General features: G+C 41.3%; 4 protein-coding genes across 8 annotated transcripts in view; all 4 read right to left on the bottom strand.

The window, feature by feature from the left end:
- Window positions 1-9,784: 9,784 nt before the first annotated feature.
- LOC116358562 (multimerin-2) lies at window positions 9,785-12,644 on the bottom strand. The gene is made up of 4 exons (XM_031809736.1): window positions 11,542-12,644; window positions 11,279-11,362; window positions 10,520-10,654; window positions 9,785-10,403 (listed from the first exon to the last, which is right to left on the bottom strand). Exons 1-4 carry the CDS (start codon window positions 12,020-12,022, stop codon window positions 10,120-10,122), a joined length of 984 nt encoding a protein of 327 aa, XP_031665596.1. The 5' UTR covers window positions 12,023-12,644; the 3' UTR covers window positions 9,785-10,119.
- Window positions 12,645-12,826: 182 nt separating this feature from the next.
- LOC109887924 (complement C1q-like protein 2) lies at window positions 12,827-14,772 on the bottom strand. Its single transcript, XM_031809693.1, has 4 exons — window positions 14,656-14,772; window positions 14,423-14,486; window positions 13,666-13,800; window positions 12,827-13,549 (listed from the first exon to the last, which is right to left on the bottom strand). Exons 2-4 carry the CDS (start codon window positions 14,460-14,462, stop codon window positions 13,266-13,268), a joined length of 459 nt encoding a protein of 152 aa, XP_031665553.1. The 5' UTR covers window positions 14,463-14,486; window positions 14,656-14,772; the 3' UTR covers window positions 12,827-13,265.
- A 1,294-nt stretch (window positions 14,773-16,066) lies between these two features.
- LOC116358550 (uncharacterized) lies at window positions 16,067-18,753 on the bottom strand. Its single transcript, XM_031809692.1, has 4 exons — window positions 17,898-18,753; window positions 17,664-17,747; window positions 16,906-17,040; window positions 16,067-16,789 (listed from the first exon to the last, which is right to left on the bottom strand). The coding sequence occupies exons 1-4, from the start codon at window positions 18,208-18,210 to the stop codon at window positions 16,506-16,508; spliced, it is 816 nt and encodes a 271-aa protein (XP_031665552.1). The 5' UTR covers window positions 18,211-18,753; the 3' UTR covers window positions 16,067-16,505.
- Window positions 18,754-20,230: 1,477 nt separating this feature from the next.
- LOC109874615 (rho GTPase-activating protein 12) overlaps window positions 20,231-22,851 on the bottom strand; it is a 117,884-nt gene continuing 115,263 nt past the window's right edge. For all 5 annotated transcript variants that reach the window (XM_031810215.1, XM_031810216.1, XM_031810218.1 and 2 more), the window contains one exon: window positions 20,231-22,126. In XM_031810215.1, coding sequence (XP_031666075.1) covers window positions 21,955-22,126 — 172 coding nt within the window. In that variant the 3' untranslated portion in view covers window positions 20,231-21,954. The remainder of the gene's footprint in view (window positions 22,127-22,851) is intronic.

The raw sequence follows: 22,851 nt of genomic DNA, 5'->3' as shown, positions 1-22,851 counted from the left end.
TTTGGTCATGAAGTAATTCTCGCCAAAACTGAGATTTGCCAAATATTTAGAGGGAAAAAGTATGTCACGGAAAGAAGGGTACTGTAACAGTTTTCCTCGGGCTGGGTTTATTTCAAGCCTGCCCACATGTCCACAGCTAGCAGCACCCAAGTAATCATCAATTCAGAGCAGCTGCATGAGATCCAATTGTAATTCATATGGTCAATTTGGTTTGACATTTGATATCCCTATGGGGCAAGTAAATGACACAATGGTCATGGGGACAATATTTTAAAATGTCAATATGTCTGACTTTCATCGACTTAAAAACCTCAAACCAACTATAAATTGTAGAAATGAATTTACAAATATTGAAATAATTTAATGAGACAACTAAAATGTGTGCAACATGAAAATATTGTCCCATTTACATTGTGTCATTTATTGACGGTCCCTAACTAGCCCCAGAGATTGGATAGCCTAAGTCAAACCAACTTTTCCACGGTCGCACACAGGTCCGGCTGAAGCTAATTGGTGGAAGAAGTTGGCTAGCTTGCTACAGGAGCTTGTCCAGGCTACTTCCAGACACAATACCTGGTTAGACTGTTTCAAGTTATCTAGAAGGGTGAGTGACTGTAACTGTGTGCTGTTTTGGCAGTGTGAAAATACAACCGCTTCCCACGTTTGAACACACAAGAGACACACACATCAAAGCATGCCTCCAAAACCCAAATCTTATTATCAGTCACATTTCCTAAAGCAGGAGAATTTAAACCGATGCTAAATCAGGAAGTTCAGCCCCCCTTAAAAGGGAAAAACACACACCAGCAGAATATAAATCAAACTGGTTTAAACACACACACCTTAATCCCATTATTACGTTACATTTAACCCAAACTGGTTTAAACACACACACCTTAATCCCATTATTACGTTACATTTAACCCAAACTGGTTTAAACACACACACCTTAATCCCATTATTACTTTACATTTAACCCAAACTGGTTTAAACACACACACCTTAATCCCATTATTACGTTACATTTAACCCAAACTGGTTTAAACACACACACCTTAATCCCATTATTACTTTACATTTAACCCAAACTGGTTTAAACACACACACCTTAATCCCATTATTACGTTACATTTAACCCAAACTGGTTTAAACACACACACCTTAATCCCATTATTACTTTACATTTAACCCAAACTGGTTTAAACACACACACCTTAATCCCATTATTACGTTACATTTAACCCAAACTGGTTTAAACACACACACCGTAATCCCATTATTACTTTACATTTAACCCAAACTGGTTTAAACACACACACCTTAATCCCATTATTACGTTACATTTAACCCAAACTGGTTTAAACACACACACCTTAATCCCATTATTACGTTACATTTAACCCAAACTGGTTTAAACACACACACCTTAATCCCATTATTACGTTACATTTAACCCAAACTGGTTTAAACACACACACCTTAATCCCATTATTACGTTACATTTAACCCAAACTGGTTTAAACACACACACCGTAATCCCATTATTACTTTACATTTAACCCAAACTGGTTTAAACACACACACCTTAATCCCATTATTACGTTACATTTAACCCAAACTGGTTTAAACACACACACCTTAATCCCATTATTACTTTACATTTAACCCAAACTGGTTTAAACACACACACCGTAATCCCATTATTACGTTACATTTAACCCAAACTGGTTTAAACACACACACCTTAATCCCATTATTACTTTACATTTAACCCAAACTGGTTTAAACACACACACCGTAATCCCATTATTACGTTACATTTAACCCAAACTGGTTTAAACACACACACCTTAATCCCATTATTACGTTACATTTAACCCAAACTGGTTTAAACACACACACCTTAATCCCATTATTACTTTACATTTAACCCAAACTGGTTTAAACACACACACCTTAATCCCGTTATTACTTTACATTTAACCCAAACTGGTTTAAACACACACACCTTAATCCCATTATTACGTTACATTTAACCCAAACTGGTTTAAACACACACACCTTAATCCCATTATTACTTTACATTTAACCCAAACTGGTTTAAACACACACACCTTAATCCCATTATTACGTTACATTTAACCCAAACTGGTTTAAACACACACACCTTAATCCCATTATTACTTTACATTTAACCCAAACTGGTTTAAACACACACACCTTAATCCCATTATTACGTTACATTTAACCCAAACTGGTTTAAACACACACACCTTAATCCCATTATTACTTTACATTTAACCCAAACTGGTTTAAACACACACACCTTAATCCCATTATTACTTTACATTTAACCCAAACTGGTTTAAACACACACACCTTAATCCCATTATTACTTTACATTTAACCCAAACTGGTTTAAACACACACACCTTAATCCCATTATTACTTTACATTTAACCCAAACTGGTTTAAACACACACACCTTAATCCCATTATTACTTTACATTTAACCCAAACTGGTTTAAACACACACACCTTAATCCCATTATTACTTTACATTTAACCCAAACTGGTTTAAACACACACACCTTAATCCCATTATTACTTTACATTTAACCCAAACTGGTTTAAACACACACACCTTAATCCCATTATTACTTTACATTTAACCCAAACTGGTTTAAACACACACACCTTAATCCCATTATTACGTTACATTTAACCCAAACTGGTTTAAACACACACACCTTAATCCCATTATTACGTTACATTTAACCCAAACTGGTTTAAACACACACACCGTAATCCCATTATTACTTTACATTTAACCCAAACTGGTTTAAACACACACACCGTAATCCCATTATTACGTTACATTTAACCCAAACTGGTTTAAACACACACACCGTAATCCCATTATTACTTTACATTTAACCCAAACTGGTTTAAACACACACACCTTAATCCCATTATTACTTTACATTTAACCCAAACTGGTTTAAACACACACACCTTAATCCCATTATTACTTTACATTTAACCCAAACTGGTTTAAACACACACACCGTAATCCCATTATTACTTTACATTTAACCCAAACTGGTTTAAACACACACACCGTAATCCCATTATTACGTTACATTTAACCCAAACTGGTTTAAACACACACACCGTAATCCCATTATTACTTTACATTTAACCCAAACTGGTTTAAACACACACACCTTAATCCCATTATTACTTTACATTTAACCCAAACTGGTTTAAACACACACACCTTAATCCCATTATTACTTTACATTTAACCCAAACTGGTTTAAACACACACACCTTAATCCCATTATTACTTTACATTTAACCCAAACTGGTTTAAACACACACACCTTAATCCCATTATTACTTTACATTTAACCCAAACTGGTTTAAACACACACACCTTAATCCCATTATTACGTTACATTTAACCCAAACTGGTTTAAACACACACACCGTAATCCCATTATTACGTTACATTTAACCCAAACTGGTTTAAACACACACACCTTAATCCCATTATTACTTTACATTTAACCCAAACTGGTTTAAACACACACACCGTAATCCCATTATTACTTTACATTTAACCCAAACTGGTTTAAACACACACACCGTAATCCCATTATTACTTTACATTTAACCCAAACTGGTTTAAACACACACACCGTAATCCCATTATTACTTTACATTTAACCCAAACTGGTTTAAACACACACACCGTAATCCCATTATTACTTTACATTTAACCCAAACTGGTTTAAACACACACACCGTAATCCCATTATTACGTTACATTTAACCCAAACTGGTTTAAACACACACACCGTAATCCCATTATTACTTTACATTTAACCCAAACTGGTTTAAACACACACACCGTAATCCCATTATTACTTTACATTTAACCCAAACTGGTTTAAACACACACACCGTAATCCCATTATTACTTTACATTTAACCCAAACTCTAACCCTTTACACATGCAGTTGAGGAAAATAGTAAGTCACTATACAGTGATGTAGTGGAGGTGAGTCGGACTCACATTCGCGACGTTCGGACTCGCATGATTATGATTATATTATTTTCTAATCTATTTTAATAACAAATGAGACCAAATGACCAAGGTAATTATATTATAAATCTGATATTGACATTTAGGCATTATTTGATGGGTTTGCTGGGTAATGTGGTTAATATAGGACCAGAAAAATCAGATAAAAGTGATCATGAGGTGAATCAGTCTGATTTACCACCTTGTTGATAGACTCCATATCTACACGTGTCCCAGTTATCACCAGGTCATGGTTTAAGAGGACAGGATATAAAGGGGACAACTGAGACTCCAAAATAACAGCAGAAATAACCACAAGAAGAGGATATCATCACCCAGGAATGAGAATGAAGAGTGTTGTATCTCTGCTGGTGTTGCTGCACTGCTGTCTGTCTGGAGCCCAGGTCCACAAAGACAGAGATGGAGTCAGTGTGAATGAGATCCAGCAGGTTGACTATGAGGACAGAGAGAGCAGAGGGAAGGACATTCAGACTGACAAACAGAGAGCTGAAGCTGCATTAACACACAGCCAGCAAACCTGCCAGCCTGACATCCACACTGTGCTGAGAGAGATGAGCACCATGATGGCAGAGCAGAGAGTTGAGCTGAGACACACAAAGACTGAACTGGGAGCCATGGAGGCCCGACTGAGAGACAGTGAGAGCCGACTGACAGACAGTGAGAGCCGACTGACAGACAGTGAGAGCCGACTGACAGACAGTGAGAGCCGACTGACAGACAGTGAGAGCCGACTGACAGACAGTGAGAGCAGACTGACAGACAGTGAGAGACAGTGAGAGCCGACTGACAGACAGTGAGAGACAGGTGGAGGAACTGAAAGTCCAGCTGACATCCAAAGTGGAGGTAAATCTGAATAAAAAGGTAAATCAGGACTAAAAACAAGCAAAATATAACTACAGATTGTGTCTGTATGGTACGTACAGTTGTGGCCAAATGTTTTGAGAATTAATATTTATTTTCACAAAGTCTGCTGCCTCAGTTTGTATGATGGCAATTTGCATATACTCCAGAATGTTATGAAGAGTGATCAGATGAATTGCAATTAATTGCAAAGTCCCTCTTTGCCATGTAAATGGACCTAATCCCCAAAAAACACTTCCACTGCTGTAACGCTGTTCCTCTTCATCTGAGGAAGAGTATGAAGGATCGGACCAATGTGCAGCGTGGTAAGTGTTCACGTTATATTTATTCAACTGAACACAAAAATAACAAAGTAGAAAACACGACAGAAACTAACCAGTCCTATTAGGTGACGAAACACAAAACAGAAAACAACTAAAGGGCGTAAACAGACTGCCTAAGTATGGTTCTCAATCAGAGACAACGATTGGCAGATGCCTCTGATTGGGAACCATACTAGGCCAAACACATAGAAATACAATATTAGAACAGGTGCAATATTAGAACAAAAACATAGAATGCCCACCCCAACTCACGCCCTGACCAACCTAAAAAAGAGACATAACAAAGGAACTAGGGTCAGGACGTGACAACTGCATTTCAGCCCTGCAACAAAAGAACCAGCTGACATCATGTCAGTGATTCTCTCGTTAACACAGGTGTGAGTGTTGATGAGGACAAGGCTGGAGATCACTCTGTCATGGTGATTGAGTTCGAATAACAGACTGGAAGCTTCAAAAGGAGGGTGGTGCTTGGAATCATTGTTCTTCCTCTGTCAAACATGGTTACCTGCAAGGAAACACGTGCCGTCATCATTGCTTCAAAAAGGGCTTCACAGGCAAGGATATTGCTGCCAGTAAGATTGCACCTAAATCAACCATTTAGCGGATCATCAAGAACTTCAGGGAGAGCGGTTCAATTGCTGTGAAGAAGGCTTCAGGGCGCCCCAGAAAGTCCAGCAAGCGCCAGGACCGTCTCCTAAAGTTGATTCAGCTGCGCGATCAGGCCACCACCAGTACAGAGCTTGCCATGAATAAAGAATGGTACCAACACATCCCCGAGAGCAACTTCTCCCAACCATCCAGGAACAATTTAGTGACGAACAGTGCTTTTTCCAGCATGATGGAGCATCTTGCCATAAGGCAAAAGTGATAACTAAGTTGATCGGGGAACAAAACATCGATATTTTGGGTCCATGGCCAGGAAACTCCCTAGACGTTAATCCCATTGAGAACTTGTGGTCAATCCTCAAGATGCGGGTGGACAAACAAAAACCCACAAATTCTGACAAACTCCAAGCATTGATTATGCAAGAATGGGCTGCCATCAGTCAGGATGTGGCCCAGACGTTAATTGACAGCATGCCAGGGTGGATTACAGAGGTCAACACTGCAAATATTGACTCTTTGCATCAACTTCATGTAATTGTCAATAAAAGCCTTTGACACTTATGAAATGCTTATAATTATACTTCAGTTTTCCATAGAAACATCTGACAAAAATATTTATAGACACTGAAACAGCAAACTTTGTATAAATTAATATTTGTGCCATTCTCAAAACTTTTGGCCACGACTGTACAAACTGAAGCTAGAAGCCCAAGCGTTAATGTTTATTAGTTTACTCCATTTGAGAGCTCCATTTTTATGGAATGGTCTGCCTACCCATGTGAGAGACGCAGACTCGGTCTCAACCTTTAAGTCTTTACCGAAGACTCATCTCTTCAGTGGGTCATATGATTGAGTGTAGTCTGGCCCAGGAGTGTGAAGGTGAACGGAAAGGCTCTGGAGCAACGAACTGCCCTTGCTGTCTCTGCCTGGCCGGTTCCCCTCTTTCCACTGGGATTCTCTGCCTCTAACCCTATTACAGGGGCTGAGTCACTAGCTTACTGGAGCTCTTTCATGCCGTCCCTAGGAGGGGTGCGTCACTTGAGTGGGTTGAGTCACTGATGTGATCTTCCTGTCTGGGTTGGCGCCCCCCCTTGGGTTGTGCCGTGGCGGAGATCTTTGTGGGCTATACTCGGCCTTGTCTCAGGATGGTAAGTTGGTGGTTGAAGATATCCCTCTAGTGGTGTGGGGGCTGTGCTTTGGCAAAGTGGGTTGGGTTATATCCTTCCTGTTTGGCCCTGTCCAGGGGTACAGGTTTGGCCCTGTCCGGACGTGCTACCTGTCCCAGACCTGCTGTTTTCAACTCTCTAGAGACAGCAGGAGTGGTAGAGATACTCTTAATGATCGGCTATGAAAAGCCAACTGACATTTTTTATTTATTTCACCTTTATTTAACCAGGTAGGCTAGTTGAGAACAAGTTCTCATTTGCAACTGCGACCTGGCCAAGATAAAGCATAGCAGTGTGAGCAGACAACAAAGAGTTACACATGGAGTAAACAATTAACAAGTCAATAACACAGTAGAAACCAAAGGGGGAGTCTATATACAATGTGTGCAAAAGGCATGAGGAGGTAGGCAAATAATTACAATTTTGAAGATTAACACTGGAGTGATGAATGATCAGATGGTCATGTACAGGTAGAGATATTGGTGTGCAAAAGAGCAGAAAAGTAAATAAATAAAAACAGTATGGGGATGAGGTAGGTGAAAAAGGGTGGGCTATTTACCAATAGACTATGTACAGCTGCAGCGATCGGTTAGCTGCTCAGATAGCTGATGTTTGAAGTTGGTGAGGGAGATAAAAGTCTCCAACTTCAGCGATTTTTGCAATTCGTTCCAGTCACAGGCAGCAGAGTACTGGAATGAAAGGCGGCCAAATGAGGTGTTGGCTTTAGGGATGATCAGTGAGATACACCTGCTGGAGCGCGTGCTACGGATGGGTGTTGCCATCGTGACCAGTGAGCTGAGATAAGGCGGAGCTTTACCTAGCATGGACTTGTAGATGACCTGGAGCCAGTGGGTCTGGCGACGAATATGTAGCGAGGGCCAGCCGACTAGAGCATACAAGTCGCAGTGGTGGGTGGTATAAGGTGCTTTAGTGACGAAACGGATGGCACTGTGATAGACTGCATACAGTTTGCTGAGTAGAGTGTTGGAAGCCATTTTGTAGATGACATCGCCGAAGTCGAGGATCGGTAGGATAGTCAGTTTTACTAGGGTAAGCTTGGCGGCGTGAGTGAAGGAGGCTTTGTTGCGGAATAGAAAGCCGACTCTTGATTTGATTTTCGATTGGAGATGTTTGATATGAGTCTGGAAGGAGAGTTTGCAGTCTAGCCAGACACCTAGGTACTTATAGACTAGGTCGGAACCATCCAGGGTGGTGATGCTAGTCGGGCATGCGGGTGCAGGCAGCGACCGGTTGAAAAGCATGCATTTGGTTTTACTAGCGTTTAAGAGCAGTTGGAGGCCACGGAAGGAGTGTTGTATGGCATTGAAGCTTGTTTGGAGGTATATAGAATGGTGTCGTCTGCGTAGAGGTGGATCAGGGAATCGCCCGACATGTACTCCTGAGGTGCTGACTTGCTGCACCCTCGACAACTACTGTGATTATTATTATTTGACCATGCTGGTCATTTATGAACATTTGAACATCTTGGCCATGTTCTGTTATAATCTCCACCCGGCACAGCCAGAAGAGGACTGGCCACCCCACATAGCCTGGTTCCTCTCTAAGTTTCTTCCTAGGTTTTGGCCTTTCTAGGGAGTTTTTCCTAGCCACCATGCTTCTACACCTGCATTGCTTGCTGTTTGGGGTTTTAGGCTGGGTTTCTGTAGAGCACTTTGAGATATCAGCTGATGTACGAAGGGCTATATAAATGAATTTGATTTGATTTGGAGATAAACAGGCACAGTTCATCACCCGTCTAACACCATCCATTCCGTGAAGCATGGTGGTGGCAGCATCATGCTATGGGGATGCTTTTCAGCATCATGGAGACTGGTAAGGATAGAGGGAACAATGAATGGAGCCAAATACAGGTTAATCTTTGATGAGAACCTACTTCAGAGTGCAAACAACCTTAGACTGGGGCAAAGATTTGACATTCCAACAGAACAATGACCCCAAGCATTCAGCCAATCAAACGTTGGAATGGCTTCAGAACAAGAATGTGAAAGTCCTTGAATGGCCCAGCCAAAGCCCAGACTTGAATCCCATTGAAAATCTGTGGAAAAACTTGAAGATTGCTGTTCACCGCAACTCCCCTTTATATCCTGCCCTCTTAAACCATGACCTGGTGATAATAGGGACACATCTAGATATGTAGCATTAAGGTGATAAATCAAACTGATTCACCTCATGATTACTATTATCTGATTTCAATGGTCCTATAATTACATTGTGACACAGCAAACAGAACATAGAATGCCTAAATGTCAATACCATTTTTATAATATATTTACCTTTTGCTTTTGGTCTAAATGATTATTTAAGTGATAATGCCTGAGAAGCCAGTTTTTGGAGGATATATTGGCCCGAGAAGAAGTCAAGGTCTAAAGGTTAGTTGGGCTCCCGAGTGGTGCAGTGGTCTAAGACACTGCATCTCAGCTCAGTTGTGTCACTGCAGTACCTGGTTCAAATCCAGGCTGCATCACATCTGGCTGTAATTGGGTGTCCCATAGGCCATCATTGTAAAAATAATTGGGAACCACACAAACCACCAACCAAGAAATCAAAACAACTAGATAACCCCCCCAGTCACGTTCTGACCTAAACACCATAGAGAACCCGAGGGCTCTCTATTGTGTGTGTGTGTGTGTGTGTGATAACGTTACTACTAGTCATTCTTTTGATAAACACTTGATTAAATAATACTCAACACAATGTTGACTAGTGTTAATTTACTAGTGGGTGGGGGTGTGGGTGGGGGGGGGTCAACATCTAAATACATAAATTAAAGAAGTCTTAGTGGACAGTATAATATTTACATGACATTAATATTTTCATTTTGAGTATATTTACAATTATTTTTCTATTTTGAAAACTTGGATATGATACGTATTTTCAAATCTTGTCAATTTCACCTACTTTTCTCCTTGAGAACTGCCTTAGTTTGAACTATTAGAGAGCAAATGGAGAACTTTCAATGCTAAGACAATGTTGTTCAAATGTCTGAATATTTTCCTGTACAGATCACTGATACAGTCCTTCAATAACCCTCCTACATAGTGAAGAGCAGGTGACCACTGAAGGTGCTGTGATGATATTCACTATCATATATCTTATTCCCAGCCCAGAGATACATGTAGACCACATCTCCTACCTCCAGCAGCAGAGACACTCCATTAGAGGAGTTAGTACCACCAGTAGCTTGGTGAGCATGTGCAACAGCTACATGATGTCCATTCTTATGCAAGGCTGTAGTTATAGGAACTGAACTGTCACCCTCTCCATACATGTAAAATCTGAAGAGGTAGAGTCCTCTCACTGGTGCTGTGAAGATCCCTGTATCAGAACACAACATTCACATAGAAACAGTCATCAGAGACGAGGACAGAGGATAATTAATAACTATGTTTTCACACAGACTTATAAATACTGATGATATGAATATAGTGTACCTGTAGTGGGGTTATAAGCATTGCCAATGTTTGAGTAGATATGTCTGTAGACCAGGGTGATTCCGGTGTTGAAGGGTCCAGTGTTTCCTCCTTGACCAGGTGCTGCTAGTGAGGCTGAGAAAGCCACCTTCCTGTCTGTGGACAGAGATGAGTCAACACTACTTTTTGAACATTTTTATTTATCCATTATTCTACCAGGTAAATTGACTGAGAGCATGTTCTCATTTGCAGTAACGACCTGAGGAATAGTTACATGGGAGAGGAGGGGGATGAATGAGCCAATTGTAAACTGGGGATTATTAGGTGACCGTGATGGTTTGAGGGCCAGATTGGGAATTTAGCCAGGACACCGGGGTTAACACACCTACTCTTACAATAGGTGCCATGGGATCTTTAATAACCTTGGAGATTCAGGACACCCATTTAACGTCCCATCCGAAAGACGGCACCCTACACAGGGCAGTGTCCCCAATCATTTTTAGACCAGAGGAAAGAGTGCCTCCTACTGGCGCCCTAAACACCACTTCCAGCAGCATCTGGTCTCTGATCCAGGAACTGACCAGGGCCAACCCTGCTTAGCTTCAGAAGCAAGCCAGCAGTGGTATGCAGGGTGGTATGCTGCTGGCACCCCACTTTATCTAACTGGACACTAGTTGGTGTAGATTAGACATGTTATCAACAATAAGGTCAGTCATTCAGAACCTTAAATATATATATTTTAATACTGTCAAAACTAAAACTTAATTAACCTCCCATTACCTTGACTGTTTCTCTTCAGAACTTCAACGTGGCTCTCAGTGATGTTAGAACGAGTCTCCATGGAGTTTAGTTTCACTGCTTGTGCTGAAATCAGATGCATGAACAATAAACAAGTCAGTGAGATTTTGTATAAATGACTCATGACTCATGATGTCATCTTAATTAGTATTAATTAGTATAAATATACTTTGGGTCTGTACCTAGACTCAGATTAAGACCTTTGTGTAATAACAACAGCTATGAAAGAGATAATTCTCATTTACCTTCATTCATTTTGCTCAGTTCCTCCACTTGGCTCTCACTGGCTGTCAGACGGCTCTCACTGTCTGTCAGTTGTCTCTCACTAGCTGCCAAACGGCTCTCACTGTCTGTCAGTCGGCTCTCACTGTCTATCAGTCGGCTCTCACTGGTTGTCAGACGGCTCTCACTGTCTCTCAGTCTGGCCTCCATGGCTCCCAGTTCAGTCTTTGTGTGTCTCAGCTCAACTCTCTGCTCTGCCATCATGGTGCTCATCTCTCTCAGCACAGTGTGGATGTCAGGCTGGCAGGTTTGCTGGCTGTGTGTTAATGCAGCTTCAGCTCTCTGCTTGTCAGTCTGAATGTCCTTCCCTCTGCTCTCTCTGTCCTCATAGTCAACCTGCTGGATCTCATTCACACTGACTCCATCTCTGTCTTTGTGGACCTGGGCTCCAGACAGACAGCAGTGCAGCAACACCAGCAGAGATACAACACTCTTCATTCTCATTCCTGGGTGATGATATCCTCTTCTTGTGGTTATTTCTGCTGTTATTTTGGAGTCTCAGTTGTCCCCTTTATATCCTGTCCTCTTAAACCATGACCTGGTGATAACTGGGACACGTGTAGATATGGAGCCTATCAACAAGGTGGTAAATCAGACTGATTCACCTCATGATCACTTTTATCTGATTTCTATGGTCCTATAATAACCATGTGACACAGCAAACAGAACATAGAATGTCTAAATGTCAATAGCAGGTTTATAATATAATGACCTTTGTCTTTTGGTCTCATTGGTTATTACCTCATAATATAGTATTCTAATCATTAGGTTTGGAAGTGAATTCACGATTTACAGTCAAATATTTCCAATCAGCAAAGTGAAATAGATATGTCCTCTCTCAGTAAAAACTACTATCATGATTATCAACAAGCCCCACCTGAAAGACGTTTGCTTTGTGTTCATTAACGGTGGTTGAAGGATTTAGGAGTCAGTCAGTCTGCCCACGTGCACATAGTTCTCACAATGTGTGTCCGTGTGTGTTTGTTTGTCTGTGTGTGTGTGTGTGTTTGTTTGTCTGTGTTTGTGTGTTTGTGTGTCCGTATGTGTGTTTGTGTGTTTGTGTGTCCGTATGTGTGTTTGTGTGTCCATTTGTGTGTCCGTGTGTGTCAGTGTGTGTTTGTGTGTGTGTGTGTGTGTGTTTGTTTTTCCATGTGTGTGTGTGTGTTTGTGTGTCCGTGTGTGTGTGTGTTTGTTTTTCCATGTGTGTGTGTGTGTTTGTGTGTCAGTGTGCGTGTGTGTCAGTGTGTGTTCGTTTGTGTGTCCGTGTGTGTGTGTGTGTTCGTGTAATGACACTGTCATTCTTTTGATAAACTCTTTATGACATTATACTCACCACAATGTTTACCACTCTTCAATTTACAGCAGAAAAAGGAAGTAAGAGGTGGGGGGGGATGAGGGGGGGTCAACATCTATACATGAATTAAAGAAGTCAGTGTACAGTATAATCTTTAGATTAATTTAATATTTTCATTCTGAGTATTTTTTTGTTATTATTTTTCTTTTTTGAAAACTCGGATACGATATGTATTTTTAAATGTTGCGTATTTCACCTACTTTCCTCCTTGAGAACTGCCTTAGTTTGAACTGTTAGAGAGCAAATGGAGAACTTTCCATGCTAAGACAATGTTGTTCAAATGTCTGAATATTTTCCTGTACAGATCACTGATACAGTCCTTCAATAACCCTCCTACATAGTGAAGAGCAGGTGACCACTGAAGGTGCTGTGATGATATTCACTATCATATATCTTTCTCCCAGCCCAGAGATACATGTAGACCACATCTCCTACCTCCAGCAGCAGAGACACTCCATTAGAGGAGTTAATACCACCACTAGATTGGTGAGCATGTGCAGTAGCTATCTGATGTCCATTCTTCTGCAAGAATGTAGTTGTAGGAACTGAACTGTCACCCCCACCATAGATGTAAAATCTGAAGAGGTAGAGTCCTCTCACTGGTGCTGTGAAGATCCCTGTATCAGAACACAACATTCACATAGAAACAGTCATCAGAGACGAGGACAGACGACTATTAATAACTATGTTTTCACACAGACTTATAAATACTGATGATATGAATATAGTGTACCTGTAGTGGGGTTATACGCATTGCCAATGTTTGAGTAGATATGTCTGTAGACCAGGGTGATTCCGGTGTTGAAGGGTCCAGTGTTTCCTCCTTGACCAGGTGCTGCTAGTGAGGCTGAGAAAGCCACCTTCCTGTCTGTGGACAGAGATGAGTCAACACTACTTTTTGAACATTTTTATTTATCCATTATTCTACCAGGTAAATTGACTGAGAGCATGTTCTCATTTGCAGTAACGACCTGAGGAATAGTTACATGGGAGAGGAGGGGGATGAATGAGCCAATTGTAAACTGGGGATTATTAGGTGACCGTGATGGTTTGAGGGCCAGATTGGGAATTTAGCCAGGACACCAGGGTTAACACACCTACTCTTACAATAGGTGCCATGGGATCTTTAATAACCTTGGAGATTCAGGACACCCATTTAACGTCCCATCCGAAAGACGGCACCCTACACAGGGCAGTGTCCCCAATCATTTTTAGACCAGAGGAAAGAGTGCCTCCTACTGGCCCTCCAACACCACTTCCAGCAGCATCTGGTCTCTGATCCAGGAACTGACCAGGGCCAACCCTGCTTAGCTTCAGAAGCAAGCCAGCAGTGGTATGCAGGGTGGTATGCTGCTGGCACCCCACTTTATCTAACTGGACACTAGTTGGTGTAGATTAGACATGTTATCAACAATAAGGTCAGTCATTCAGACCTTAAATATATATATTTTAATACTGTCAAAACTAAAACTTAATTAACCTCCCATTACCTTGACTGTTTCTCTTCAGAACTTCAACGTGGCTCTCCATGGAGTTTAGTTTTCACTGCTTGTGCTGAAATCAGATGCATGAACAATAAACAAGTCAGTGAGATTTAGTATAAATGACTCATGACTCATGATGTCATCTTAATTAGTATAAATATACTTTGGGTCTGTACCTAGACTCAGATTAAGACCTTTGTGTAATAACAACAGCTATGAAAGAGATAATTCTCATTTACCTTCATTCATTTTGCTCAGTTCCTCCACTTGGCTCTCACTGGCTGTCAGACGGCTCTCACTGTCTGTCAGTTGTCTCTCATTAGCTGCCAAACGGCTCTCACTGTCTGTCAGTCGGCTCTCACTGTCTGTCAGACGGCTCTCACTGTCTGTCAGTTGTCTCTCACTAGCTGCCAAACGGCTCTCACTGTCTGTCAGTCGGCTCTCACTGTCTCTCAGTCGGGCCTCCATGGCTCCCAGTTCAGTCTTTGTGTGTCTCAGCTCAACTCTCTGCTCTGCCATCATGGTGCTCATCTCTCTCAGCACAGTGTGGATGTCAGGCTGGCAGGTTTGCTGGCTGTGTGTTAATGCAGCTTCAGCTCTCTGTTTGTCAGTCTGAATGTCCTTCCCTCTGCTCTCTCTGTCCTCATAGTCAACCTGCTGGATCTCATTCACACTGACTCCATCTCTGTCTATGTGGACCTGGGCTCCAGACAGACAGCAGTGCAGCAACACCAGCAGAGATACAACACTCTTCATTCTCATTCCTGGGTGATGATATCCTCTTCTTGTGGTTATTTCTGCTGTTATTTTGGAGTCTCAGTTGTCCCCTTTATATCCTGTCCTCTTAAACCATGACCTGGTGATAACTGGGACACGTGTAGATATGGAGCCTATCAACAAGGTGGTAAATCAGACTGATTCACCTCATGATCACTTTTATCTGATTTCTATGGTCCTATAATAACCATGTGACACAGCAAACAGAACATAGAATGTCTAAATGTCAATAGCAGGTTTATAATATAATGACCTTTGCCTTTTGGTCTCATTGGTTATTACCTCATAATATAGTATTCTAATCATTAGGTTTGGAAGTGAATTCACGATTTACAGTCAAATATTTCCAATCAGCAAAGTGAAATAGATATGTCCTCTCTCAGTAAAAACTACTATCATGATTATCAACAAGCCCCACCTGAAAGACGTTTGCTTTGTGTTCATTAACGGTGGTTGAAGGATTTAGGAGTCAGTCAGTCTGCCCACGTGCACATAGTTCTCACAATGTGTGTCCGTGTGTGTTTGTTTGTCTGTGTGTGTGTGTGTGTTTGTGTGTTTGTTTGTCTGTGTTTGTGTGTTTGTGTGTTTGTTTGTCTGTGTTTGTGTGTCCGTATGTGTGTTTGTGTTTGTGTGTCCATTTGTGTGTCCGTGTGTGTTCGTTTGTGTGTCAGTGTGTGTTTGTGTGTCCGTGTGTGTGTGTGTTTGTTTTTCCATGTGTGTGTGTGTGTGTGTGTTTGTGTGTCAGTGTGCGTGTGTGTCAGTGTGTGTTCGTTTGTGTGTCAGTGTGTGTTTGTGTGTCCGTGTGTGTGTGTGTTTGTTTTTCCATGTGTGTGTGTGTGTTTGTGTGTCAGTGTGCGTGTGTGTCAGTGTGTGTTCGTTTGTGTGTCCGTGTGTGTGTGTGTGTTCGTGTAATGACACTGTCATTCTTTTGATAAACTCTTTATGACATTATACTCACCACAATGTTTACCACTCTTCAATTTACAGCAGAAAAAGGAAGTAAGAGGTGGGGGGGGATGAGGGGGGGTCAACATCTATACATGAATTAAAGAAGTCAGTGTACAGTAAAATCTTTAGATTAATTTAATATTTTCATTCTGAGTATTTTTTTGTTATTATTTTTCTTTTTTGAAAACTCGGATACGATATGTATTTTTAAATGTTGCGTATTTCACCTACTTTTCTCCTTGAGAACTGCCTTAGTTTGAACTGTTAGAGAGCAAATGGAGAACTTTCAATGCTAAGACAATGTTGTTCAAATGTCTGAATATTTTCCTGTACAGATCACTGATACAGTCCTTCAATAACCCTCCTACATAGTGAAGAGCAGGTGACCACTGAAGGTGCTGTGATGATATTCACTATCATATATCTTATTCTTAGCCCAGAGATACATGTAGACCACATCTCCTACCTCCAGCAGCAGAGACACTCCATTAGAGGAGTTAATACCACCACTAGATTGGTGAGCATGTGCAGTAGCTATCTGATGTCCATTCTTCTGCAAGAATGTAGTTGTAGGAACTGAACTGTCACCCCCACCATAGATGTAAAATCTGAAGAGGTAGAGTCCTCTCACTGGTGCTGTGAAGATCCCTGTATCAGAACACAACATTCACATAGAAACAGTCATCAGAGACGAGGACAGAGGATAATTAATAACTATGTTTTCACACAGACTTATAAATACTGATGATATGAATATAGTGTACCTGTAGTGGGGTTATACGCATTGCCAATGTTTGAGTAGATATGTCTGTAGACCAGGGTGATTCCGGTGTTGAAGGGTCCAGTGTTTCCTCCTTGACCAGGTGCTGCTAGTGAGGCTGAGAAAGCCACCTTCCTGTCTGTGGACAGAGATGAGTCAACACTACTTTTTGAACATTTTTATTTATCCATTATTCTACCAGGTAAATTGACTGAGAGCACGTTCTCATTTGCAGTAACGACCTGAGGAATAGTTACATGGGAGAGGAGGGGGATGAATGAGCCAATTGTAAACTGGGGATTATTTAGGTGACCGTGATGGTTTGAGGGCCAGATTGGGAATTTAGCCAGGACACCGGGGTTAACACACCTACTCTTACAATAGGTGCCATGGGATCTTTAATAACCTTGGAGATTCAGGACACCCATTTAACGTCCCATCCGAAAGACGGCACCCTACACAGGGCAGTGTCCCCAATCATTTTTAGACCAGAGGAAAGAGTGCCTCCTACTGGCCCTCCAACACCACTTCCAGCAGCATCTGGTCTCTGATCCAGGAACTGACCAGGGCCAACCCTGCTTAGCTTCAGAAGCAAGCCAGCAGTGGTATGCAGGGTGGTATGCTGCTGGCACCCCACTTTATCTAACTGGACACTAGTTGGTGTAGATTAGACATGTTATCAACAATAAGGTCAGTCATTCAGACCTTAAATATATATATTTTAATACTGTCAAAACTAAAACTTAATTAACCTCCCATTACCTTGACTGTTTCTCTTCAGAACTTCAACGTGGCTCTCAGTGATGTTAGAACGAGTCTCCATGGAGTTTAGTTTCACTGCTTGTGCTGAAATCAGATGCATGAGATTTGGTATAAATGACTCATGACTCATGATGTCATCTTAATTAGTATAAATATACTTTGGGTCTGTACCTAGACTCAGATTAAGACCTTTGTGTAATAACAACAGCTATGAAAGAGATAATTCTCATTTACCTTCATTCATTTTGCTCAGTTCCTCCACTTGGCTCTCACTGGCTGTCAGACGGCTCTCACTGTCTGTCAGTTGTCTCTCATTAGCTGCCAAACGGCTCTCACTGTCTGTCAGTCGGCTCTCACTGTCTGTCAGACGGCTCTCACTGTCTGTCAGTTGTCTCTCACTAGCTGCCAAATGGCTCTCACTGTCTGTCAGTCGGCTCTCACTGTCTGTCAGTCGGCTCTCACTGTCTCTCAGTCGGGCCTCCATGGCTCCCAGTTCAGTCTTTGTGTGTCTCAGCTCAACTCTCTGCTCTGCCATCATGGTGCTCATCTATCTCAGCACAGTGTGGATGTCAGGCTGGCAGGTTTGCTGGCTGTGTGTTAATGCAGCTTCAGCTCTCTGTTTGTCAGTCTGAATGTCCTTCCCTCTGCTCTCTCTGTCCTCATAGTCAACCTGCTGGATCTCATTCACACTGACTCCATCTCTGTCTTTGTGGACCTGGGCTCCAGACAGACAGCAGTGCAGCAACACCAGCAGAGATACAACACTCTTCATTCTCATTCCTGGGTGATGATATCCTCTTCTTGTGGTTATTTCTGCTGTTATTTTGGAGTCTCAGTTGTCCCCTTTATATCCTGTCCTCTTAAACCATGACCTGGTGATAACTGGGACACGTGTAGATATGGAGCCTATCAACAAGGTGGTAAATCAGACTGATTCACCTCATGATCACTTTTATCTGATTTCTATGGTCCTATAATAACCATGTGACACAGCAAACAGAACATAGAATGTCTAAATGTCAATAGCAGGTTTATAATATAATGACCTTTGCCTTTTGGTCTCATTGGTTATTACCTCATAATATAGTATTCTAATTATTAGGTTTGGAATGAATGAATGATTTACATTCAAATATTTTTAATCAACAGAAATGTAAAAGTAAAATAGAAAAGTAAAACAGAAATGTGCTCTCTTAGCAGAACTCATATACACAATATCAACAAGTCACACCTAAAAGTCCTTTGTGTTGTGTTCATGGATGGTGTCAGTGTTTACATGATTTTAGTTGAAGGTATCAGTGCTCACCTGTGAACAAATGTTTGTGTGAGAGAAACAGAGAGAGGAGAGACATTTCTGTCATTTTATACTTTACTACACAACACAGTGTTCACTAGTCTAATGGGTACGTTACTACACAACATAGTGTTCACTAGTCTTCTAGGTACTTTACTACACACCAGTGTTCACTAGTCTTCTAGGTACTTTACTACACAACAGTGTTCACTAGTCTTCTAGGTACTTTACTACACAACATAGTGTTCACTAGTCTTCTAGGTACTTTATTACACAGTGTTCACTAGTCTTCTAGGTACTTTACTACACAACACAGTGTTCACTAGTCTTCTAGGTACTTTACTACACACCACAGTGTTCACTAGTCTTCTAGGTACTTTACTACACACCACAGTGTTCACTAGTCTTCTAGGTACTTTAGTACACAACACAGTGTTCACTAGTCTTCTAGGTACTTTACTACACACCACAGTGTTCACTAGTCTTCTAGGTACTTTACTACACAACACAGTGTTCACTAGTCTTCTAGGTACTTTACTACACAACATAGTGTTCACTAGTCTTCTAGGTACTTTACTACACACCACAGTGTTCACTAGTCTTCTAGGTACTTTACTACACACCACAGTGTTCACTAGTCTTCTAGGTACTTTACTACACAACACAGTGTTCACTAGTCTTCTAGGTACTTTACTACACAACATAGTGTTCACTAGTCTTCTAGGTACTTTATTACACAACACAGTGTTCACTAGTCTTCTAGGTACTTTACTACACAACATTGTTCACTAGTCTAACAGGTACTTTACTACACAACATAGTGTTCACTAGTCTTCTGGGAACAGCAGGAAAAATTCCTGACAGAATTGAGAGAAAATCTGCATTTATTCATCAAATGTTGTAGCTACAGTATAATATTGCCAATAAGTGTATTTCAAGGACTGAACTTGTAGTGATATTCATTTGCCTTTTGGTTTAATGTGGTATTTTACATCAAGAACATGTATTCAAATCATTAGTTATGTCAGTAATCAAATAGTTTCATGAAATGTTCTATCCCAAAAGGTCAAGTAGAAATTTGCTGTCTCAGCAAAAAGGAATATCATAAAATCCAGTGTCAACAAGCCAGAAAGACCTTTGTGTTGTTTTCAATGATGGTGGAAATGGGTGCACGTTTTTCATTGATGGTATCAGTGCTCACGTGTGTGTGTGTGTGTGTGTGTGTGTGTGTCTGTGTGTGTGTGTCAGACAAGAGAGGAGAAAACAAGTGACACAAGTTTTACAGGGTCTCAATGGAGGCCTTTATTCCAATTAGACAAGGAAGTCTTGAACAGCAGTTAGTTTGGAAAATAATTACATTCACAATGTGTCATTTACAACTCAGGTAAACTTCCACAACCCCAGGTCATATAGTAAGAAGTTCTTGGGTTGCTAAATTACATTAATTTTCCCCAAATTCCCCAGGTTTTCCAGAAATCCTGGTTGGAATATTCCCTGGATCAGGTGTGAATATGCAGAATATCCAGGGAATCCTCCCCAGGGAATTTTAGGAAAGTTACCGGAATTTTTCAACCCTAAATGATTATTTTTGATTATTTTTTTTACACAATCAGTCTATGTTATGGAACGAATCTTAATACGTTAGTGATTGTTTCCCCAAGTTTCTAACACTCACCGTCAAGACATAATTACTATCAAACATCTGTACAACATATTTCCAGTCAGTCAATCCCCCGTCCACACACACACACACACACACACACACACACACACACACACACACACACACACACACACACACACACGCATCCAAAATGTTACCCTGTTCATTCCCTTTATAGTGCACTACCTTTGATCAGAGCTCTGGTTAAAAGTAGTGTACTACAAAGGGAATAGGGTGCCATTTGACACAACACACTACAGCTGTACATATTATTCAACAGAACGTTAATTTATTAATGGTTGCCTTATACACCATCAGTCAGAGGACCAGTTCTGTATTTTCAAGTTGAAATCTGACTGATTGGAGAAGATTTCTTCTGAAAACCAGAGAAGCAGAATAGTTTTGGTACGATGGCTGAACCTGCGTCCCAAAATGGCACCCTATTCCCTACATAGTGCACTACCTTTGGCCAGAAGTAGTGCACTTCATAGTGAGCCACGTCAGACACAGCCAGTGTGTAGAACGGACTGCTTCACTGAGGAGAGAGAGTCTGTACTTTAGAGGAGAGGATCATTTACGATGGTCATAGTAATCCTGTGAATGGACAGTCAGGATTGGATGTTGGCTTTTGCAGAATGTCCCACAAAGCAGCCATGGAGAGAGGAGCAGTAGGGGGAAGCATCTTCCATGTTGGCTGCTAAGAGTCTCAACTTGGGTTTATTGGTTGTGTATAATAAGTCCTTGTTTTACAGGTTTGGTTGGCGGGAGATGGATTCTGAGGCGTGAATGACTTCGGGTTAGAGGGAGGTGAGTTGGACCGGTCTCTCCTGGGTTGGGTTTAGAGCTCTGCATTGTCATGGTGGAGATGGTGTTCAGAGAGGAGGCCTGGGTTGGGTTGAGAGCTCTGCATAGTCATGGTGGTGATGGTGTTCAGAGAGGAGGCCTGGGTTGGGTTGAGAGCTCTGCATAGTCATGGTGGTGATGGTGTTCAGAGAGGAGGCCTCGGTTGGGTTTAGAGCTCTGCATTGTCATGGTGGTGATGGTGTTCAGAGAGGAGGCCTGGGTTGGAGTCATTACAGCACAACGTTACGAAGTATTTGACAACGTAAAACGAAAACAAGTGTTTCTTATTGGACAAGTTCACGTAGTCCCTCTTCCGTGTCGTTCCTAGTGAACATCACCTCCCGTCTCTACCAGTGTAGGGTGAAGTTGCACCTAGACGCTGATCTTGGGTCAGTTTAGCATTTCCTCCACTAATTGTTAAGGTTATGATTGGGTGGGAAGGGAAACTGATCCTAGATCTGTACCCAGGGGAAAGGTCACCCCTTTGGTGTCTACCTAAAGATGCCCTCGTACTCCAGCAGGATGAGCTCTACTATCTGGTTCTGATAGACCATGTGGACCGCCATGTTCCACGTCTCTGTCTCGGGTCTGAGGAGGGTGGGGCCGAACACTATGGCCACGCTCTGGGTCGTCATACGGTTCTCCTCGCTGTGGTCAATCACCCTGCAGACAGAGAGAGGGGCAGTAAAGCTAACAGCTATATCATTATATATGGACAGAGAGAGGGGCATTATAGCTAACAGCTATATCATTATATATGGACAGAGAGAGGGGCATTATAGCTAACAGCTATATCATTATATATGGACAGAGAGAGGGGCATTATAGCTAACAGCTATATCATTATATATGGACAGAGAGAGGAGCATTATAGCTAACAGCTATATCATTATATATGGACAGAGAGAGGAGCATTATAGCTAACAGCTGTATCATTATATATGGACAGAGAGAGGGGCATTATAGCTAACAGCTTTATAATTATATATGGACAGAGAGAGTGGCATTATAGCTAACAGCTATATCATTATATATGGACAGAGAGAGGAGCATTATAGCTAACAGCTGTATCATTATATATGGACAGAGAGAGGGGCATTATAGCTAACAGCTATATCATTATATATGGACAGAGAGAGGGGCATTATAGCTAACAGCTATATCATTATATATGGACAGAGAGAGGAGCATTATAGCTAACAGCTATATCATTTTATATGGACAGAGAGAGGAGCATTATAGCTAACAGTTGTATCATTATATATGGACAGAGAGAGGAGCATTATAGCTAACAGCTATATCATTATATATGGACAGAGAGAGGAGCATTATAGCTAACAGCTATATCATTATAGATGTAATATCATATGCAGTGAAGGAAAAAAGTA

The sequence above is a fragment of the Oncorhynchus kisutch genome, linkage group LG30 (genome assembly GCF_002021735.2).
Source record: "Oncorhynchus kisutch isolate 150728-3 linkage group LG30, Okis_V2, whole genome shotgun sequence".
NCBI lineage: Eukaryota > Metazoa > Chordata > Actinopteri > Salmoniformes > Salmonidae > Oncorhynchus > Oncorhynchus kisutch.
Note: the sequence above shows the minus strand (reverse complement) of the source record. Positions and strands in the feature narration are given on the sequence as shown.